The sequence below is a fragment of the Oculina patagonica genome, chromosome 12, assembly GCF_052425735.1.
Source record: "Oculina patagonica isolate OP01 chromosome 12, crgOcupat, whole genome shotgun sequence".
In the NCBI taxonomy this organism is placed as follows: Eukaryota; Metazoa; Cnidaria; class Anthozoa; order Scleractinia; family Oculinidae; genus Oculina; species Oculina patagonica.
The window spans coordinates 21989089-22009880 of record NC_135769.1 but is presented as its reverse complement, the minus strand read 5'-3'; the positions used below and the strand labels follow the sequence as shown (position 1 = coordinate 22009880).

At 37.0% G+C, this 20792-nt stretch overlaps 1 protein-coding gene across 3 annotated transcripts in view; it reads right to left on the bottom strand.

Moving 5' to 3' along the window:
* Window positions 1–20792, bottom strand: part of LOC144633667 (acid-sensing ion channel 2-like) — a 30262-nt gene that overhangs the window by 5125 nt on the left and 4345 nt on the right. The window contains exons 5-6 of one of the 3 annotated variants that reach the window (XM_078492512.1): window positions 20464–20555; window positions 20103–20284 (exon numbers count right to left, since the gene is read on the bottom strand). The exons of 1 other annotated variant lie outside the window; for it this stretch is intronic. In XM_078492512.1, coding sequence (XP_078348638.1) covers window positions 20136–20284; window positions 20464–20555 — 241 coding nt within the window. In that variant the 3' untranslated portion in view covers window positions 20103–20135. Of the gene's footprint in view, window positions 1–9531; window positions 10752–20102; window positions 20285–20463; window positions 20556–20792 lie in introns of those variants that run through there. One more of the 3 variants, XM_078492513.1, reaches the window with a different exon arrangement.

Below are 20792 nucleotides of genomic sequence, written 5' to 3'. Positions count from 1 at the left end.
GTAAAGTAAGCTAAACTGTAGATCGATCGAAACACAGATTGTGGCCTGAAACTCGAGGCACCGTATGACATTTAACGTAGACTTAAGTGTCATGGTCAGAAAAAATCAAAGAAATCAAAGAAATTTTGACCACAATCCAAAAACTCATACTTTGTCAATTTGAAGGCCTAGGTATGTAACTGAAAGATATGGAGTTAGTTTTTCGAAATATTCAATTTTACGGCAGAAAACCACGAACAACGGTAATCGTACCGGAAGCTCAAATTTCACTTCTCGACAATCCCAAATTTCACGCTTTTCAGGTTCTTGCTTCCCAGACGTTTCAACCGCTGTAAATCTTTCCTTACCTTAGTTGCATAGATTGACTCTTCCTTTATCGAAATATAGTTAGTATTTTTATCTCTGATTATTTCTGAGCCAGCTGAGCCTCGATTAAGTAGAGAAAATTTTCCTCATTTAGGAAAAAGGCTAAAATAATCCAAATTCAGTGTGGAAAAAAGCTGACCGGTAGTACTTCAAATCTTCTGATATTTTAGCCAAAGAGAGTCCAGTCGTTCAATTTTAGGTTTATGGTTTCAAAAGTGTGGGATCTAGTAGCCGTTTTGAATAAAGGTCGATCAAAGGTCGACAAAATTACAATTCCGCGGCTTTGAAAAGAACAACTGAAACACGTGACACGAAACACGCAATAGAGTAATTTGTATATTTTTTGGGCAAAGACAACACGGTAAAATTTGCTTTGAAGTTTTATACGTTTGAGACTTTAGAAAAATAGTATTTATTCTAAAGATTGCCTACAATAGAAGAAATACTAAAAATAACAGCACTTGAACTCTCCCTGATGTTCGTCACGCACGAGCGACTTGGAGCCGCGAATGACAAAAATATTTTCCATTGATTCAAAGTAAGTCATATTCTGAAATAAGAAAAATCTATTTTCTTTAAACTTTGCCCACAAATTTGTCTTAACTAAAAAACGAAACAGCTTTCATTTTCGCAAATATCGTAAGATATATTTTTTAAGATTTTATTCAATTAGACCACAACCGGCCTGTGAAAATCGAGTTACCGCTTCAAAAATTTATGCTCCAACTTTAGGAATTGTCTTAACTCTCCTGGACCAAATTGGACCTTTATCTGTGTAAAGCACACAATTTTGATTCGTTTAAAAGAAACTAACAATACGAAATATTTTTGATTTGAAGTCTACTTGGCCATTGACGCGAACGGCTCAAAAAAATGGCACATTTTCAACGGATCACTGCGCAAAAGTCCAACTACTTCCGCATTACATTTGTTTCCATTACATTTGTTTCTTTATATCAGCTGACACAATAAAACATCATTTAAGACTCGGAAACCTTAGCAGCTAGTCAACAACAAAAAATACTGTCCCCTACCTGCAAGACAACAAATTTCAAATTTCCACATTTCTTTCTGGTTTTCGTCAACCATAGTATCCGCAGAAAGTTTCAAACGGTAAACATAACACATAAAATCACATTGAACATATCACATGATTGTGATAACTTTAACAAATGAAAGAAAGTAGCGGGAAACACATCCCAAGAAATTAACCGAACACAATAGATCGGCTTGAACGGTGGATTAAAAGTTGCGTCACGCAATCCAAACTGAATCCAACTGCGTTCTGGGCGAACTGAATAATTATTGTCCAAGAATCGGACTGTCCAAAATATCGGCTGTAAATATTTTTGACCGATGTATTTGTTTGATTTCTTGTTTTCGACTACTTCCTGTACATCTACATCTGGATGCTTCCAAATTTAAAATTTTAGGCTCGCTTTTCAAATACAAAAAACCCGCTTTTTTAAAATGATAAATTTTTCTAGTAAACGATAAAGGTAAGTAAGAAAGAATGAAAAAGTGGAACAAAAATAAGTCTTAACAAACCACGCCGCCACGCACTTGTCATTCATACTTTGTTGTTGTTCTCGTGAAGCATTAACAACTTCCAAATCAAATGGAGGAGTTGTGCTTTTTGTTTCACACTCTAAAGTACAGAGGAAGTTGCGGCAATCGAAGGGGATAATTCTCATTTTTCTCATTCTCTGAGTTTAATTCTCATTTTACGTCTATTGCCGATCAGCTTAGATCACTACTTCCTCAAATGAATTTTGACATCTCCAAACTTCGCAATTATGTCAGTTCAAGAAAGGATGCTAGCAACACTTTTTCTATCCCTCCTATCACAGAGAGCAAGATCATCGATTGTCTCAAGAATATTTCTTCTAACAAGGCCAGTGGCATTGATAATATCAGTGCGCGGATGTTGAAATTAGCAGCTCCAATAATTGCTCCATCCATTGCTAAATTAACTAATTGTTCATTTGACACATCAGTGTTCCCTCAGCGCTGGAAAACTGCAAAAGTCACTCCGTTATTTAAAGGTGGGGATACAGAAAGCGTAAACAACTATCGTCCGATATCAGTGCTGCCAGTACTTTCCAAGGTTATCGAGAGGCATGTACACGACTCGCTATACGGCTATCTTATGGACAATAACTTGATTTATTCTAAACAGTCTGGTTTTCGCAAGCGTCACAGTACAGAAACTGCGCTTATTGGAATTATCGATGAACTGCTATTCAACCTTGACAATGATCGCGTGAGTGGTATGATTCTAATTGATTACTGCAAGGCCTTTGACATGGTCGATCACTCGATTTTATTGCAAAAACTTCAAGCTTATGGGCTTGACGACAAATCAATAAATTGGTTTCGATCATATCTAAATGAAAGGCTTCAGTTGGTATCTATGGGTAACAAAGAATCCCCTACTGCTTGTGTTCGTCATGGTGTACCTCAGGGCTCAATTCTGGGTCCCTTGCTTTTCATCGCTTTCATTAATGATCTTCCGCTACATGTGAGCTCTGCTCAGATTGACTTATATGCAGACGACACAACAGTAACCTCCACCGCTAACTATGGTTCCGTTGATTTCTTACAAAGCTCACTGACTACAGCGATTTCTGAAGTCGACCAATGGGCAACAGCAAATAAACTTCCTCTTAATGAGAGCAAGACAAAAGTGCTTACCGTCACTGGTAAGCGACTTTCAACCAGAATTAGCCAGGACCTTGCTATTGCTGTTAATGGAAAGCAACTTGAAAATGTCCAATGTGCAAAGCTTTTGGGTCTAGAGATCGACCATGAACTAACATTTATCCCTCATGTGGACAAAATATGTATAAAACTTTCGCAGCGGATAGGAATTTTAAAGAGGATCAAATGCTGCTTACCTCTAAAACATAGACTACTTTACTATAACACCATGATTAGACCGATTATTGATAACGTGAGCGTGGTTTGGACCAGCTGTGATAAACATACCCTCACACGTGTTCTAAAACTGCAGAAGAGGGCTGCAAGAGTAATTCTAGATGCTGATCGCCAAGCGAACTCTGTCAAACTGTTTAATAGACTTAACTGGATACCATTTACCGAACATGCTAAACTAACTAAGTGCTGTATTATATACAAGCGTTTACAGGGGCATGTACCCATCTATCTGAAAAGCTTACTTAAGCTTACTAGCGAGACTCATTCACGAAATACAAGATATGCCAATTTTAATATTGTTCATCCAGTTATAAAACGATTAACTGAAGGTGGCAGAACTTTTACCGTGACTGCTTGTAAAGAATGGAACAGCCTACCCCTATCTATGCGAAAATTGTCAACAATTAAAGCTTTTAGGAACTCTCTTTGGAAGAGAATTTTTAAAGAACAGCAGTTTTTAAATCATTTTATTCTGTAATTTAGTTACACTTTTACTCTTTTTACCTTTTTAATATTTTATCTCGTATTTCTTGTATTTTTATTCGTAATATTTCATAGTTTATCCATAGTTTTAATATTCGTATTGTTCTGAGTATTTTTATATTTTATTGTAAATAATTATTGAGGGCCACTGGTTTGTTAGTGTTTTTATGCTATTTTAGTGCTACCCTCATTAAATAAAGACTTTACCTTACCTTACCTTACCTAGCTCGTTCGTCTCGGAGACTGCAATGATCCCATAGCAAACCATTTAATTTCGTGGCATTTCTGATGGAGCACGAACTAATTTTTGCAAGAGCAGGTGTATTTGAATTGCCTTCATCACAGAAAGGCGAAATTTTATATGTCCCAAGCATCGCCATTCTAGTTTCTCTTAGGAAATATTCGAAACAGCACAGGCCTTGCTAATATCCCACTCACCGTGGTGATAAAAAAGCCATTAGAAGCAGAGATGTGCTAAATGTGCACATGGCCGACAAGATCAGGTTTGTAAACGTAACTCACATTACGGTAGTATAAGCTTATAGATCTCCTTTAATGGCTGAGTGGGAAATTTTTCTAGGCAAAAATGTCTTGTTCACTTTTTCGTTGGCTATATTTTTGGTGTGGCCAGAAAATGTGCAGGGTTTATCTATCCTTCTGATAATTTCCACCCTATTTCTTTCTCCCTAAGAAGGAATAGATGATGAGGTCAATTGAGCTCTATCATCCCCCCCCCCCCCCCCCCCCCCCTTAGCGAACCCGCCCAACCGGGAAATGAAAAAACCTGTCCGCGAATAGGACTGTTTGAGTTTTCTTTCAGTTAAATACGTTTTCAGCTTAATACGTAAGCTTCGTTTCTAATAAACATACCAAAATGGTGCACACGAAGACATGTACATCTGTCAAAAATATTTACAGCCGATATTTCGGACAGTCCGATTCTTGGACAATAATTATTCAGTTCGCCCATAAGGCAGTTGGATTCAGGTTCGATTGCGTGACGCACTGACTTTCAATCGACCGTTCAAGCCGATCTGTTGCGATCGTTTAATTTCTTGGGATGTGTTGCCCGCAACTTTCTTTCATTTGTTTAAGTTATCACAATCATGTGGTATGTTCAATGTTATGTTATGTGTGTTATGTTTACCGTTTGAAACTTTCTGCGGATACTATGGTTGACGAAAACCAGAAAGAAATGTGGAATCCAATAACATGGCCATGGCGGACCTGACAATGAATTTTGTTGTCTCACCGGCTTGCAGGTAGGCGACAGTATTTTTTTTTGCTGACTAGCTAGCTGCTAAGTTTTTCGAGTTTTAAATGATGTTTTATTGTGTGAGCTGATATAAAGTTTTGTAAGGTTACAATGTTTACGAAATATTGTGTTGTTTAAGCTAAATTCGTTTCGCGTGAGCAACTGCCCGCTGTTGCAATGTAAACAAAACATGTTCGATTCGCAACATAAGCCAAGTTGCCGCCTGGTTGCACTAAAAGCTCGCTTAAACCGCAACATATATTTCCATTTCCATACTCTTTGACTTCTTTTTAGTTGGTATGGAAACAAATGTAATGCGGAAGTAGTTGGACGTTTGCGCAATGACCCGTTGAAAATGTGCAATTGTTTTGAGCCGTTGGCGTTAATGGCCAAGTACACTTCCAATCAAAAATATTCCGTATTGTTAGTTTCTTTTTAACGAACTAAAATTGCGTGCTTTATACAGATAAAGGTCCAATTTATTCCAGGAGAGTTAAGACAATTCCTAAAATTGGAGCATAAATTTTTGAAGCGGTGACTCGACCTTTTTTCCTATTTTCACTTGTCGCCATTGCTAAAAATAGGCCGGTCGTGATCCAATTGAATAAAATTCTTAAAAAAATATTTCTTGCGATATTTGCAAAAATGAAAGCTGTTTCGTTTTTTAGATAAGACAGATTTGTGGGCAAAGTTTAAAGAAAATAGATTTTTCCTATTTGAGAATATGACTTACTTTGAATCAATGGAACTATCGTCCCATCACTAATCTTCCTTTTCTTTCGAAAGCTTTGGAAAGGATTGTTGCAAGCCAGATACGTGATTATCTCACTGAGAATGACCTCTACCCCAGCCTACAATCAGCTTATCGTAAATTCCATAGCACAGAAACTGCGCTCTTACGAGTTCAAAATGACATCTTACGTGCTATCGATAATGGGAATGAGGTATTATTGGTGTTACTGGACCTTTCAGCTGCATTCCATAAATTAGATCATGTCATTCTCATCAATAGGCTTTCAACACAGTACGGCTTCACAGGGACGGTGCTCGATTGGTTCAGGTCCTACCTTAATGATCGTTCACAAAAGGTTGTCATTGGTAATACTGAGTCCAAACCGCAGCCTCTCACATCGGGTGTCCCACAGGGATCAGTTTTGGGTCCTCTGTAATTTGCCCTATACTTCGGACCCCTACAAGACGTCATCAAGGCTCACGGACTGGACTGTATGATGTACGCTGATGATTCACAACTCTACATTATTTTGAACCCTGCAGCAAGACAGCCTGCGCTTCTCAATTTGGAGCTGTGTATTAATGATATCCAAGCATTCTTTCTTACTAATAAGCTAGTCTGCAACCCGACTAAGACAGAAGTTCTTCATCTCACATCTCGCTTTACTCGGCATCCTCCATTATCGAATATTTCTTTTGGCGTAAACATTGTATCCTGCGCAAACAAAGCTCGTAATCTGGGAAGTGTTTTCGATCGCCACCTCACCATGACCAGCCACGTTAACAACATCTGCCGTCACGCATCCCTGGCGCTTCGTAACATTGGTAGAGTAAGGAAATACATAAGCCAGAGAAGCACCGAGCGCTTAGTACATGCTTTCATAACATCCAAGTTGGACTATTGCAATAGCCTATTGTACGGCTTGCCCTCTACTGAACTTCAAAAGTTACAACGCATTCAGAACACTGCTGCGAGATTGGTGGTTAAGGCAAAGCGCACGGATCACATAAGCCCTATTCTACAACAATTACACTGGCTGCCTGTTAGCGAACGCATTTCGTTTAAGATCTTGTTGTTTACCTATAAAGCTATGAATGGCTATGCTCCGTCATACATTGTAGATCTTCTTGACCAATACGTGCCATCACGTTGTCTACGCTCGGCCTCGCAAAATTTGCTTAAATTTCCAAGATCGGCCAAACCGATCGGCCATACCTCTACATACGGAGATCGGGCCTTTTCCATTGCTGCGCCGAGACTTTGGAACACACTACCAACAACAGTAAAGAATGCCCCTTCAGTCTCCACTTTTAAAACACTTTTAAAGACATATTTATTTAGGTCGATATATTTTTAACAAGTTCGCCATGTTTTTATTGTCATTTTTATTTTTATTTTTTATCAATTGTAATTAAATTAGGTTATCCTTAGCGTATTTTTATCTGATTGTAATTTAAATCGGGTTTTTATATTTTTACTTTTAAATTTCAAATGTAAACGCACTGAGACGTATGTAAAGTGCGTGCTAAGAACTGTTATTATTATTATTATTATTATTATTATTATTAAAATATTTTTGTCATTCGCGGCTCCAAGTCGCTCGTGCGTGACGAACATCAGGGAGAGTTCAAGTGCTGTTATTTTTGTTATTTCTTCTATTGTAGGCAATCTTTAGGATAAATACTATTTTTCTAAAGTCTCAAACGTATAAAACTTCAAAGCTAATTTCACCGTGTTGTCTTTGCCCAAAAAATATACAAATTACTCTATTGCGTGTTTCGTGTCACGTGTTTCAGTTGTTCTTTTCAAAGCCGCGGAATTGTAATTTTGTCGACCTTTGATCGACCTTTGTTCAAAACGGCTACTAGATCCCACACTTCTGAAACCACAAACCTAAAATTCAACGACTGGACTCTCTTTGGCTAAAATATCAGAAGATTTGAAGTACTACCGGTCAGCTTTTTTCCTCACTGAATTTGGATTATTTTAGCCTTTTTCCTAAATGAGAAAAATGTGTCTACTTAATCGAGGCTCAGCTGGCTCAGAAATAATCAGAGATAAAAATACTAACTATATTTCGATAAAGGAAGAGTCAATCTATGCAACTAAGGTAAGGAAAGATTTACAGCGGTTGAAACGTCTGGGTAGCAAGAAGCTGACAAGCGTGAAATTTGGGATTGTCGAGAAGTAAAATTTGAGCTTCCGGTACGATTACCGTTATTCGTGGTTTTCTGCCGTAAAATTGAATATTTCGAAAAACTAACTTCATATCTTTAAGTTACATACCTAGGCCCTGAAACTGACAAAATATGAGTTTTTGGCTGTGGCCAAAATTTCTTTGATTTTTTCTGACCATGACACTTAACTGGGCAAGCTCATGTTTACATCGAAATTTAATTTTCTCCTATCGATGCCACACATGGCATTAGCGAGGTGCCTCCACGAAAATTACGAAATCTCAAAACTGGGATTTGATCTATAATCGACTGGCTAACATTTTACTAGACCAAGGTCTGTTCTACAAATAACTAAAATAAAATTTGTGCGCACTCGTCACATAACCTTCATTAAAAGTGGTAGAAAAAGGGGCAGCAAATTCCCCAAATTTCAAATTTAAGTAATATTCGGTCATTTTGAAGGCTGTTTCTATGTCCTTTAATTGTGTTTAAAAAAAATTAAACTTCCATATATAGACTGCGAGCAGGCTCTCTAGATCTATTCGGGCGCAACGTAAATTTCTCTTCGAGAGCCGAACGAAGGCGCGACTTCTCGCGGGATCGCGCCTTCGGCTCTCGAAGAGAGATTCACGTTGCCCCTGAATAGATAGCCTAGCTGCTCGCAGGCTACGCCATGTATTAAAAATAGATTATATAGCAGTTGAAACAATTCAAAGTCACCAGTCACTATTCCCTCAGTTAAAATTTGTTTTTTTTTTTTGGTGGTGATAATATATAGTAGCCTCTTCTTTATTGCATTACATACCGTAAAACTTCTGTCCATTAATCTACATACATCAATAATTTTGGATTTTGGTTGTCCGAATGTTGTTGTAGTCCCGGGAATTGCCTGACGACGCCAATGGTTCGAAGAGAATGTTATGCAGTGCATGTTGATCTCAGAAAGATTTTGTACATAATTCAGTTTAGCAAGATAAACACTGTCAGTGTCTCAACCGAATGGTAATGAAATCTGCTATTTTGGTGAATTTGCTGTACGTTTTTCTACCATTTACTTTAATTTCGATTTGAGCCAACTTTTATTTTCCTATTCCCCTATTCTAACGCTGTGCTGAGTAGTTATAGCTATAATCTGCTTATCGTAAAACGCTATACCATATCAGAAAAGTCATTTCTTCAAAAAATATTCGCGCTTGTACCTGCGAAAAAAATGGCTAAAGGCCGATACCGCCAGAGCGCATCCCAGTTTCTGTAGCATCGACACGAAGAAATTCTACTCCGCCTGGAGGATACACTTGCTTATCGCAAGATTTTCCCTAGTATGCAATTTTTCATTACCCAACTATACGAATGGGAGACCACGAAATACTGGTAAATCTTATAAAAATTATTTTGTAAGAGAGACCGCTCGAAGACAAGTTTTTTTCGACCATGTTTGTCTAGGATGGTCAAATAGCTGATATCCAATGGCTGTTAAGCCAATTGAATCTTAGGAAATACATTTTTCATTGGCGAGATACTCCAGTTTCTAAGAAATAAAACCATACGTCATTTCAAAGGACATAGACAAAGCAACCTACCTGTCTTAACTTGACCGAAACCGACGCATGGGTACCAGGAAAGATGTTAAATCCATTATGACGGTTGGCAAAAGTCTTTTGATCGTGCACAATCACTTGCAATCCGGTTGAATAATCACTAAGAGTGCTCTCATTTGTTTGAACATTGAGGATGATATTAAGGCCAAATTCAGGACCTGCAGATCTCGAGCGGAGCAGGCTGGAATTATTATTACCAGAGTTGAATGTGTAACAAATGCCTTTCCATGTAAGAATGGGAACAAAGTCTTTTACAGAACAATTTTTCTCGTGAGTAAAACGACAATAATGAAACAACAAACCAGCCATGTCATGTCCATATTTGGCAAGAAATTGTTCTTCGTTGAAAACGCGCTTCGATGTGCGGTTAAGAACGTTTACTATGTTCTGCCGCGTTGTTGTATTACAATTATCTACCAGAGCATAACCAAGTATGTGATAAGCACACAACAGTGCTTGTCCACAAGTGAGATTTCCACGAACTGCACGTGTTTCACTGCATCCACTTATATTTAGTCCCAGTTTTTCAAAGTTTTCATCATCGTCAGCGACATCTATCTTGGATTTCATAAACAGGTTTAAATTGCAGATTGTCACAGCGGGAAACTTTAAGCTTCCGGTTGGCGTTTCTTGTGAAATTTCTGTTTTTATCGGTCGCGACATGAATTTTTCTAAGCTCGTGGTTGAATTATAAATATAGGCAGTGGAAACAGCGAAAAGAAATATCAACCATATAGCTCGCCTAGGAATGGAAAACCCACTTTGGACGACGTATCTTAAACCATGGAGAGTGGTGTTTGAGGCAAAAACTTTCCATTTGGAAGAAAATGATGATTTTTTAGACTCCACTTTTTCATTTGAAGAATCGGTAGAAGGGTTGGTCGGTTGTACTTGCGTAGCCATGGTAGTAACACATCAGTGCAAGCAGTTGTCTCTGCATGTACGTACATGTAGAGAGAGACAAAATTAAACCTTTATTAAACAGTAGCTGTCTCAGTGAACTCCTGGCTTAAGGCCCTTCTTAACCTAAATAGGCCATTCGCAATAGTGGGATTTTTAAATTAAACGCCGGCTCTACCATATTTCAGAGGAATAAATAGCAGATTTGCATAACGAATGCAATAACCATGTGCTTTATGCAAATCTAGAAACTTTGTTACTTCAGTATTAAAGCGCACCGCATATTTAATTTAAAGTAGGAGATTCCGAGGAATTGCTGCCAGATATTTTAAAATTTTAAATTAATTGTTGAATTTTGTTGTTTAGTTTTTGAAACAGTTATTCTAACCATGCACTTGACTGAGCGATGTTAATTAAACCTTACTGTAACCTTGGAAATTAAACTCCATCTACTGTAAATATGATTCGTTTCAAACTGATCTATCACCTTTTTTGTAACCTGTTCATATACAGTAGAACCTCGATTTAACGAACCTCTATATAACGAAGTTCTCGGTATAACGAACGATATTCTTCAGTCCAGCCAAAGTTACAGTAAAATGTATGGTACAGAACCTCGATATAACGAACCTCGATATAACGAAGTCCTCGTTATAACGAACACAATCCGGAAGCCCAAACGTAAAATGCACCCCGATATAACGAATTTCAGTTAGAACGCGGCAAAAGATGAATTTAGAAGAGACCAACAAGAAAGAAACATGATACTTAAATTCAAACAGGAAAACAACTTCAAAGACGTATGTCCATACCTATGTGGATATGTCATTAAAACACAGATGTATTTTTTTGACAGTCGTTCAGATCATTAAATGCTGGGTAGTGCAACGTAACAGCGTGAAAAATAATTATCAATTATACCTCGATATAACGAACATTTGGTCGTTTTTCCGCAATTTCGTTATATCGAGGTTTTCGATATAACGAATCCTCGATATAACGAACAAATTTCTCCAGTCCCTTGGCACTTCGTTAAATCGAGGTTTCACTGTATATTCTTTAGGAGTTGAACACTGTTAATTTTGGAAACTTCAGTTTAAAAAACAAAGTTTGTACTAACAGAGCGGAATAATAAAATTAAATGAATCTTATTAGACAAGTTCGTTCACGGGTTCACAGTTAAGCAAAATGAGACGGCGTCCACTGCGGGCCGAGTTAGTGAACATCCTTCCGATGTCGCTTCTTCCCATAAAAGAGTTAAAAAATGAACGTTTCCTACTTGGCAAGTCAGTATATATAGTATTATGTTACATTTGTTTTTAGCATTTTGTCGGTCAAAGTTACATAGGGAAAGATTATTACCATACGCATAAAGCCAAATTGGAAATTTTCCTATAAAAAGATGAGTCCTAAAATATTACCTGGTATAACGAGGGCAGGTTTCCCCTTCTAATGGCAGTAAAAATGTTCCGATCTTTTCAAGCACGAAAAAAACTAAAAACCTAAGTGATTGTTCTTGCGTATTTAAATATATTTTTTAACATCTGCAACTTTCACATAAATTGTATTTTACTTTTAAACAATTAATTCCAAAAAAGGAGATTTAGCCAGTCCTTTTCCAAACAACTATTGTCCTTATAAATTTACATTTCTTTACCTGCCCAGCTTGAACAGTTTTCATTACCTTCAGAGCAAATTAAACATCATAACGGTCATAAAAGAAATATTTTCCTTTCTTTAGATTACTAATACTTAGTGTAACCCGAGGAACCAATTCTTGTTTTGGAAAGCCAAATTTCTCGGAAGGTTACTAAATAAATTGAACTGTAGTATCACTGAAGTAGCCAATATATAAACAGAATTATTCAAAAGACCAAATATGCCCATGCTAAGAAATCCATCTCTGGGTTTAAGCAAATAATGTCGTATAATTTTTAAACTTTTTAGGCATACATTTCTCTGATGCATCTCTTTCTAAAATACACCGTTTTTACGATGTGGATCTCAAAGCTATTATATATGTGTGTTTATTGTTATTTTAATTAGGTGGCCAAGCTCTCAGTGTTGTATTCTTCTATTAAGAAGCCTTTAAACTGCAAACTTAAACTAAAACTAAAGATCTTTATTTATAGAGGGTGGCACTAAAAGGTGGAAAACTCTAGTAAACTTGTGGCCCACATCATTCAATATTCTTAAAAATAACTTAATCTGCATTTTAATATAAACTTTCTAAATATAGCCAGGCGCCTTAGATATTGGTGAAGCCGAGTGCTATCCAATTCAAGCCAACGCAAAAGAAAACCTCAGTGATGTTTTATTTTTCAGTCAGACTTCTGTGCTGTAAGGCCAAAGTAAAATGATTTGGTCGGTTTTCTCAAATATAACACTCTCATTCCAAAATTGATGCTATCAAAGAAACGCCGCGGGTGCAGGTAAACCAACCAATGTAAAGGTCTCATACACCCGCCATTCTCCTCAAATGATGATTTTATGAGTCAGCAACTTTGAAAACATTGAAATATTTAAGACGAACTGTTTGGTTCGTGTACTTTAAAACTTGTACATACAATTAAGCAAGGGGGTACGTTTAATTAAAAATAAGCAGGAGGTAAGATTATTCCTGCTTGTTTACTTTCTCTGACACAATAGCTTAAAAGTCATCAACAAAATTCAATGCCTTTTTAAAAGGCCTTACGTGAAAATGTTTATTATAACTTAACTTAATTAAAGTTTAAGTTTCAGATAAAAATTGTCACTTTCAGAAGTTGGAAAACCTTTAAAAGGGTTAAGGCCCATGATAGTAAGTCGTTGCTATGTTATATTACGCGGTGCTAATTTAATTGATTTTTTTAATAGTAAACCAACACTTTATTAAGACAACACAGACTATATAAATTATTTGCAAAAATATACTAAATTAACTAGTAACTTAAATTGAAATACTTATAACACTTACTTACAAAACTTAACTTGATTTAACACAACACTTACATGAAAAATCTACAGAATTATATTAGTATTTCTAACTGATAATTAAGATAGTGCGCGCACTCTCATTGGTCGATGGGTGAGTTTCGATGAGAGTATGTAAACACGGTTGTGACGTCACGCTTTCTGTGTTTCCCGGCACAATTTCAAAACATTATAAAACTGTCAACAAGACTTGTAAAGTAATTTCAAGTACAAATATTAAAGAAATGGAAAACAATACCAAATTTTGATATGTGTTCCGGCTTTCTCTTCCCATATGAGCCCGAGGAAAAAAGGCATAAAAAGAAGAACCACAGCGCTTTGCCTGCCTCGATAATTGTGAGCTAGACGAGCTCGTGGAGGGAGCTCAAGCAAACGGCAAAATATTCAACAAAATACGCAGTAAACATTTTTCAAGCAAATTTTTGCATTTAAGTACTACAATAAGATTCCCTTTAAGACACTTTTTATTAGAAAAAAATTATACGTAAACACACACAAAACTATATGCTACAAACTTTAAGCTTGCTTAAATTCAAACTTTGCACGGCCGATCGGTCGCCGTCTTTTGCCGTCAAGTCTGCCTAAAATGACGCTTAAAATGTATTTTCTCTGAGACGTTCTCAGCGTAAAAATTCTACTGTTACATTGGTACTAATAGTACAGTCGTGAACATTTTTCATTCAAGATGGGCTTCGGGAAGCTGAAAGAATGGAGATATTTGTCAGAAAACCAAAGCAGAATTTGTTGTCAATTTGAGGTTTATTCTACGCTTGAAGCACATTACAAAGACGGAGGAAAGGACAACAGTAGAAACTGGATTCGTTTAGATCGCTTTCTGAACAATTTACCGTACAATAACGACATACCATTGCTACAGACCTCGCTAGATCCGCTGCTTGTGCTATGATTCATAATTATCCAGCAAAACTTTACAAGGTACGATGAGACTTTTCAACGGTGTCATCGGGCTGCCAAATTACAAAGCCGTATTTTTTAGCATTTCTTTAAGTTTTTGCCAAACTTTCCGTATTTTCCTGCAAGATTTACGTGGAATTGCTTTCATCGACACGGCGCTACTTCCCACAAATTTTTTAACTCTTATAACACAAAATTTTGATTGGGTCATGTGTTGTCAAATGCGCGTTTTGAGAAAATCTATTTCAATCAGGAAGTAAATAAACCAAATCCCCTTCATCTGTCGAATTATTTTTGAGAAATATTTTATAAAAGCAATAGAGGACTTTTTTCCGTGTTTCCGTGTTTGTAAAGCGCCTAGAGCAGGCCTGGATAGGCGCTATAAAAATATATTTATTATTATTATTATTTATTATTACGTAGCCTCATCTAAACACTCAGGTGGTTGGGAGAATTCTCGAAAGTTATGCAAACCCTCGACTGTGTCTCGGGTTTGCATGAGACGTTATTCTTTAGATGATGCTATGTAAACACGGAAAAAGTCCTCCATTGCTTAAATCGATTGCGATCATAGCCGGTTAGTGAATTCTATCTATTAAATGTAACCTTTTGTTATTATCGTGTTAAGCATTCCTCATTTTTTAATTATTTCAGTTCGAAGAGTTTCGCTAAAGCCCTGAAATTTTATTCTAGCGAAAGAAATATAGTTTTGCTGTTGATATTAAGAGTCCAAACTTCTCCATGCGGCTTTGTTTGGGAACGTGAGGAGAGTTTACGATAGCGAATTTCAGGTGAAAAATTGAGCCATTTTTTAGACTTCTACGACTTTAACTGATTTTCTTATTTATTTATTTTTTTCAAAATTAAAAGACTTCTGGGGGAACGAACTACATCAGGTTTCTTTTCTATTGATTTCTCAACTTATGCCACCAAATGTTCGGTTTTTCCTGAAAGTCGCTCTTAAAGCCATTTGACATCTAAAGGATATTTAATTTTCCGTTTTGTCATCCAAACAACCATTGTTAGGCACTAAACACCGGGTGCTTTCTTTTGTTGAAAAACATAAGGCTGCAGAAGTTGAAATTAGATAGTAAATAAGACGCCAAACAATCCAAACAAGCGTATTATATTTGTTAAAAGCACATTTACATGGATATTTTACCGGTTGTGTTCCAAACATTTAAACATTTATTTTACAACTCATCGTGTAGCTGGTACAGTTTTAATCAGTCACTTAGGAGCCAAGAACCTGGCCAATTCAGGGCCGTAGCTAGACTTTTAGCGACGACGAGGCAAGATCTTGCTAGGGGGTGTGGGGGCATTTTCCCCAAAAGGTTTGAAGTCTAGAAGCTCAGAAACGCGTTTTCAACATATTTCAAAAGTTATTTCTTGAGACAAAAATCAATCTTGTTCAATTGGGAACTATTTTTACAAATATACGTAAGTGTCTCGTCTTGCCTCTTGCTAGTTACGGCCCTGCAATTAATGAAAAAATGGCATACATAAACACACCACATAGGTATAGGCATGCTTTTCCCTTGGTTTTAATCCAGACAAACATAGACTGCAGGCAGTCCCTCTTTTTTCTTAGTGCCTCTAAATTTCCCACGGCCATTTTTCTACTCGCGCTCTTCTTAAGAAAAAAGAGGAACTGCTCCTAATCTAAGACAAACATAAAATCTATTTTACTTTTTAACATAGGCCTAATGCAATAACTTTTCAATGCCCACAAAATGTGTTTATTATAAGTAATGCACGTATCAATGTTAAGCTGCTGGGGGGGGGGGGGACGGGCATAGGCCGGGCATTTGAACTTAGCTGAGACTTTCTGATCAAATGCCCAACCCCAGGGCATTTTTGGATGTTCAAAAGAGTCACTTAACTTCAATAAAATGTTGTAAGAAAGTCTATTTAAACGGTCAAAAGTCCCCACTACGGGCAAACAATTGCTGTCAAATCCCCTGCCTATGCCCGGCCTCCCCCCTCCTCCGCTTACCAGGCATAACTAATCGATGATCAATGACATCAATTGGTAATCAATGAGTAATCGATGGGTAATCAGTTGATTAGTCATTGATTATTGGCGATGATCAATGAGTAATCGATGAGTACTCGAAGCCCAAAAATTTTGTGGCCTATTGATTACTCATCGATGACATCGATTACTCATTGATGTAATTGATTACCTATTGATGGTATTGATTACTCATCGATGACCCATCGATTACTCATCAACTATCACACTGCACACAAAAGACACATTCCTTGCTTTCTTGTACCATTTTTTGTGATTTTTTTTATCTATGTTAGTCATATTTTGCTTTATAACTAGCATTCTTGTTGACGAAAATACGCCCTCACAAAAGGTCAAATAACCTTCCGGCATATCAACACGTGAAGGGCTAAGCACAAATACAGATGATATTTCAATATTTCACTTTACCCAACTCTTTATTTAATAACAAAACAATTGAACAGGAAAACCAACCAGTCTGGAAATGAAACTAACAAGTACGGAGACAAGAATCGACTACGTGGTTATAGATTTTGGTCGGTGGATGTTTGTCAGCAAAGTAAAACTGCTTCGGCTTAGGGAGACAGCCAACATAAGCACTTACATTACGCACCGGAACAGCTGCAAGCACTTTTACTTTCTGCACTTTTTTCACGTGTTACCATGATATTGTTAGATTGTTATAGCGTGCTATACTTTTACAAGTTCCGGTTTTCAACCACGAGACTATACCGATGAGTAATCAATGCAATCAATGACTAATCGATGTAATCGATGACTGATCGGCAATCGATGACTAATCGATGACCAAAAATTTTGTGGCCTATCGATTAGTCATCGATTACTCATTGATCATCGGCAATAATCAATGACTAATCAACTGATTACCCATCGATTACTCATTGATTACTCATTGATTTCATTGATGTCATTGATGTCATCGATTAGTTATGCCTGGCGCTTAACACTGATAGGTGCATAAACGCATATATGGTACAGTAAAGTTAAATACTGAAGAACTGAATTAATTTTGCTTTGTTCAAATGATTTAATCTGACTGCAGTTGCTGACTACAGTTAAGACGGGGATAACTATAGTTAGCTATTTCAGTAATGTGACCGCTTCTCTGTTCACTCTAACTATAGTTAGAAAAGTTACGCTTCAGTGTTCCAAAACAATACGGACTAACTAAAGTTATACCCAAGCAGGGTTCATGGGTTAGTCTTAAGTTTACAAACGAACAACCAATCAAAACGTCACAGATCTACATTCAACGGATCCACAACAAGGGCTCGGTATGAACTAATTTTAATTTGAAATTATTCAAAGGCTAGTCAGAACTAACTGTAGTTAAATGCATTGGTGCGACCACAAATTCAACCGAAAGCACTAACTACAGTTAGGTATGACGTCACGTAACTTGCGACTAACTTAAGTTAAACTTTAGTTACGTCGTATATTTGACCGCAGCCAATAATAAGCACAAAACAATAAGAAACACTTAATAACTGGCCCCAAGGGAAACAGTGAGTTTTGTTTCCCAGACACCCTAAAGACAAGGGAAACAGAATTCACTGTTTCTCGTAGTGACAGTCATTAAGTGTAAAACGACATGAATTTATTTTTTTTTTTGAAATTGATGACACGGTGCGGTGCTTTGAGCTTTCGAATTCGCATTGAGAAATAATCCTTTTTGAGTTAAAATATTTTTTTTCGTGTACAAATAATCTTTGTATTTCAGCTGTCGACTCCCGAGTATAAACCAAACAATCAACAAAATTGCTTCTCGTTCATTTGCATACCGTGCACGTGGTTTGAGCCTCACGTCTGATCAAGTGCAAGACCAAGGTTCAAGCTGTTGTCGACCTAGGGAGTTATACAGTTTTTACGCGCGTCACGTGATGCGTTCTCGTCCAATAAAAAACTGAATTTCAGTTGGGGGTATAACAATCTGTCATTAAACATGAAGGACATTAAATTCCTCAGAAAGTTGTTTATTATTGCTGTAAGAAATAGGCTAGAGAAACTCAGTTGTGAGAACTTGGCAGTTGTTTAAAAAAGTTGTTTATTATTGCGAGAAATGTGTCACTGGAGAGTGCATGGTAATTGATAGATGTTCATAAGGACACTGGAAGAACTTGTCATTTTTGGGCATGCATTAATTAATATATATAAAAAAAACTTATTAATTTTGTTGTTGCTGCGAGAAGTACAAAATATGTCATTAGTGTGATATATATATATGGATATTCAATATAAAGGTCTGATCGTTATTAACATTTTTAGCCCCAATATCCACATTCAGGTGCATAATTATTCTCCCGACTTATCTCCATACATTTTCCTTTTTAGTTTGGGAGAATTTGTTAAAAGTTCAACGCAATTTCCCTTTGTTGATCATTTTACTAATTCTCATAACCTCTTCTCTTGATTTAGTATTGAAATTGCGAGAATAAATTTGATGTTGGTCACTCTTAGGTAAAGGGCTAAAAGAAAATAATTTTGAGTACTCGAACGGTAGAAAAGTGTTCAGTTGTTCTTTCCTTTTCTATTTTTTTAAGGTTTTCTCTAGTGACCGAGGTGCATGCTTTTTCTTGCAATTTTTTTATACAACTGTTATGACTCGGTGGCAGGCATTACAGTATTTTTCCTGATCTTGCGCATGTTAACTATATCGTTATTGATTAACTTACTTTTTCACGAAACTGTTTCGGAAACCTGCACAGCCCCAGAAAGTGAAAGTTATATTTTCTATTCCTAAATTATCAACACAAGGGAGCTATGCCACGATCTGTAGTTATGGTGGCTCAGAATACTTCGTATCATATTGCATCATGCGCCGAGCCAGTCCAATAATGATACTGGCGAAGGACGTTAAGTAAAGACCCGTAAAAAAGCTCATCAATGAAAACAATCAGCCGGTCGCCACGATAATGTAAAAAGGTGGTCAATCTTACTTTTTCTTGACCATGTTTTGATTAATAATATAGTTGACAAGTTAGAATATTCATCAAGTTTCTATTGAAGGTATTCAGAGCTTTCATATTTTCCATAAATTCAGCAATCATTTCAGCATACATATGCACTATCATGTAAGTTGTACGTCATCCGTGACATAGCTCCGTTCCCTCTGTTATTGACCTGCCAACAAATATTCAATAATACACAAATACTGAAGTAAAGATATATTGCCGTTTTGCTCTACACTGAAATTCAACAAACGCCATTATGAAAGACGTGTGCCATCCATGACAAAGCTCCTTCGTCAGTTTACCAAATAATACTAGACAATAACACATAAATGCAAGTAGCCCAGGGGGATACTCCCTATATTGGCCTATACGGGGAGGCTCCGCCCGAAAGGGGTGCCTTTTTCAGGCTTCTCGTATAGAAAAGGGTGAGGATTTCACAAGTTTAGGTATACGAAAGGGTACGGAATTTTGCCATTTAGGTTTTCAAAGGGCCTTTGTCTAAAATATTTCGAACAGATGGACTTTATGGCTGTATTATTTTAACTTATTAAGCGCTATATGAAAGTGACAAGAAAAAGTCGTATTCTAAGTCTATGCCATGTCTTTCAGGTATAAAAAAGGGATGCCTTAGCTTTTTTAGTAAGAGTTATACGAAAGGGGTACAATTTTTGTCAAAATGGTATATAAAAGGGTAAGGGGTTAGAGCTCGGGGCGGAGCCTACCCGTGCAAATTTTTTTTGAATACAACCCCCTTCCCTCCCCCCCCCCCCGGGACAAGTAGCAATACAATTGTCGTTTAGCATAAGAGTAGGTTAATAATAACTGTCATTGGGTACGGTGTTTACATCCGTGGAACGCTTCTTTATCTTGGACATAATAACTTCCCATAGAAAGTCGATGAACTCAAAGATCGTCAGTATACTGCATCCAAGAAACAAGCCCATGTTGCCACCAAGCTCACCTAAAAGAAGATATAGAGAAAACTTTTGTTTTAAATAGCCATTTCTCCTGCCAGTCTATTGGCCAGGGATTGTTCTTTTTTTTATCTCTTTGACATCTATCGTTGGAGTTTGTATGTCGGTAACGCATGAAATGATACCATATAACTGTATATAGTACAGTTCTGTTTATCTCACTCACCGAAAAGGCTTTCTGGTCCATAGCTTGGAAATTCTTCTCGCTTTTCGTATGCCAGATGTTGAAAACCCACTTGGAGAAATACGTAGTTCTCTCTACATAGTGTGTACAGGCAAGGGTAAAAAATAAAAAAAATAAAGTTCATGTTTCAATATAAGTCGCAAGAAGAGAAACATTGTTCAAACTACCCATCGCGCCGTTACTTTATATGAATAATTTAAACATTGGACAATGGCGGATAGATACAAAGTCAGATACAAAGGCGAGACACAACAAATCCGTCCGCCGCACCCACCCAACTCAAAGCAAGAAAAATCTATAAAAATAAATAA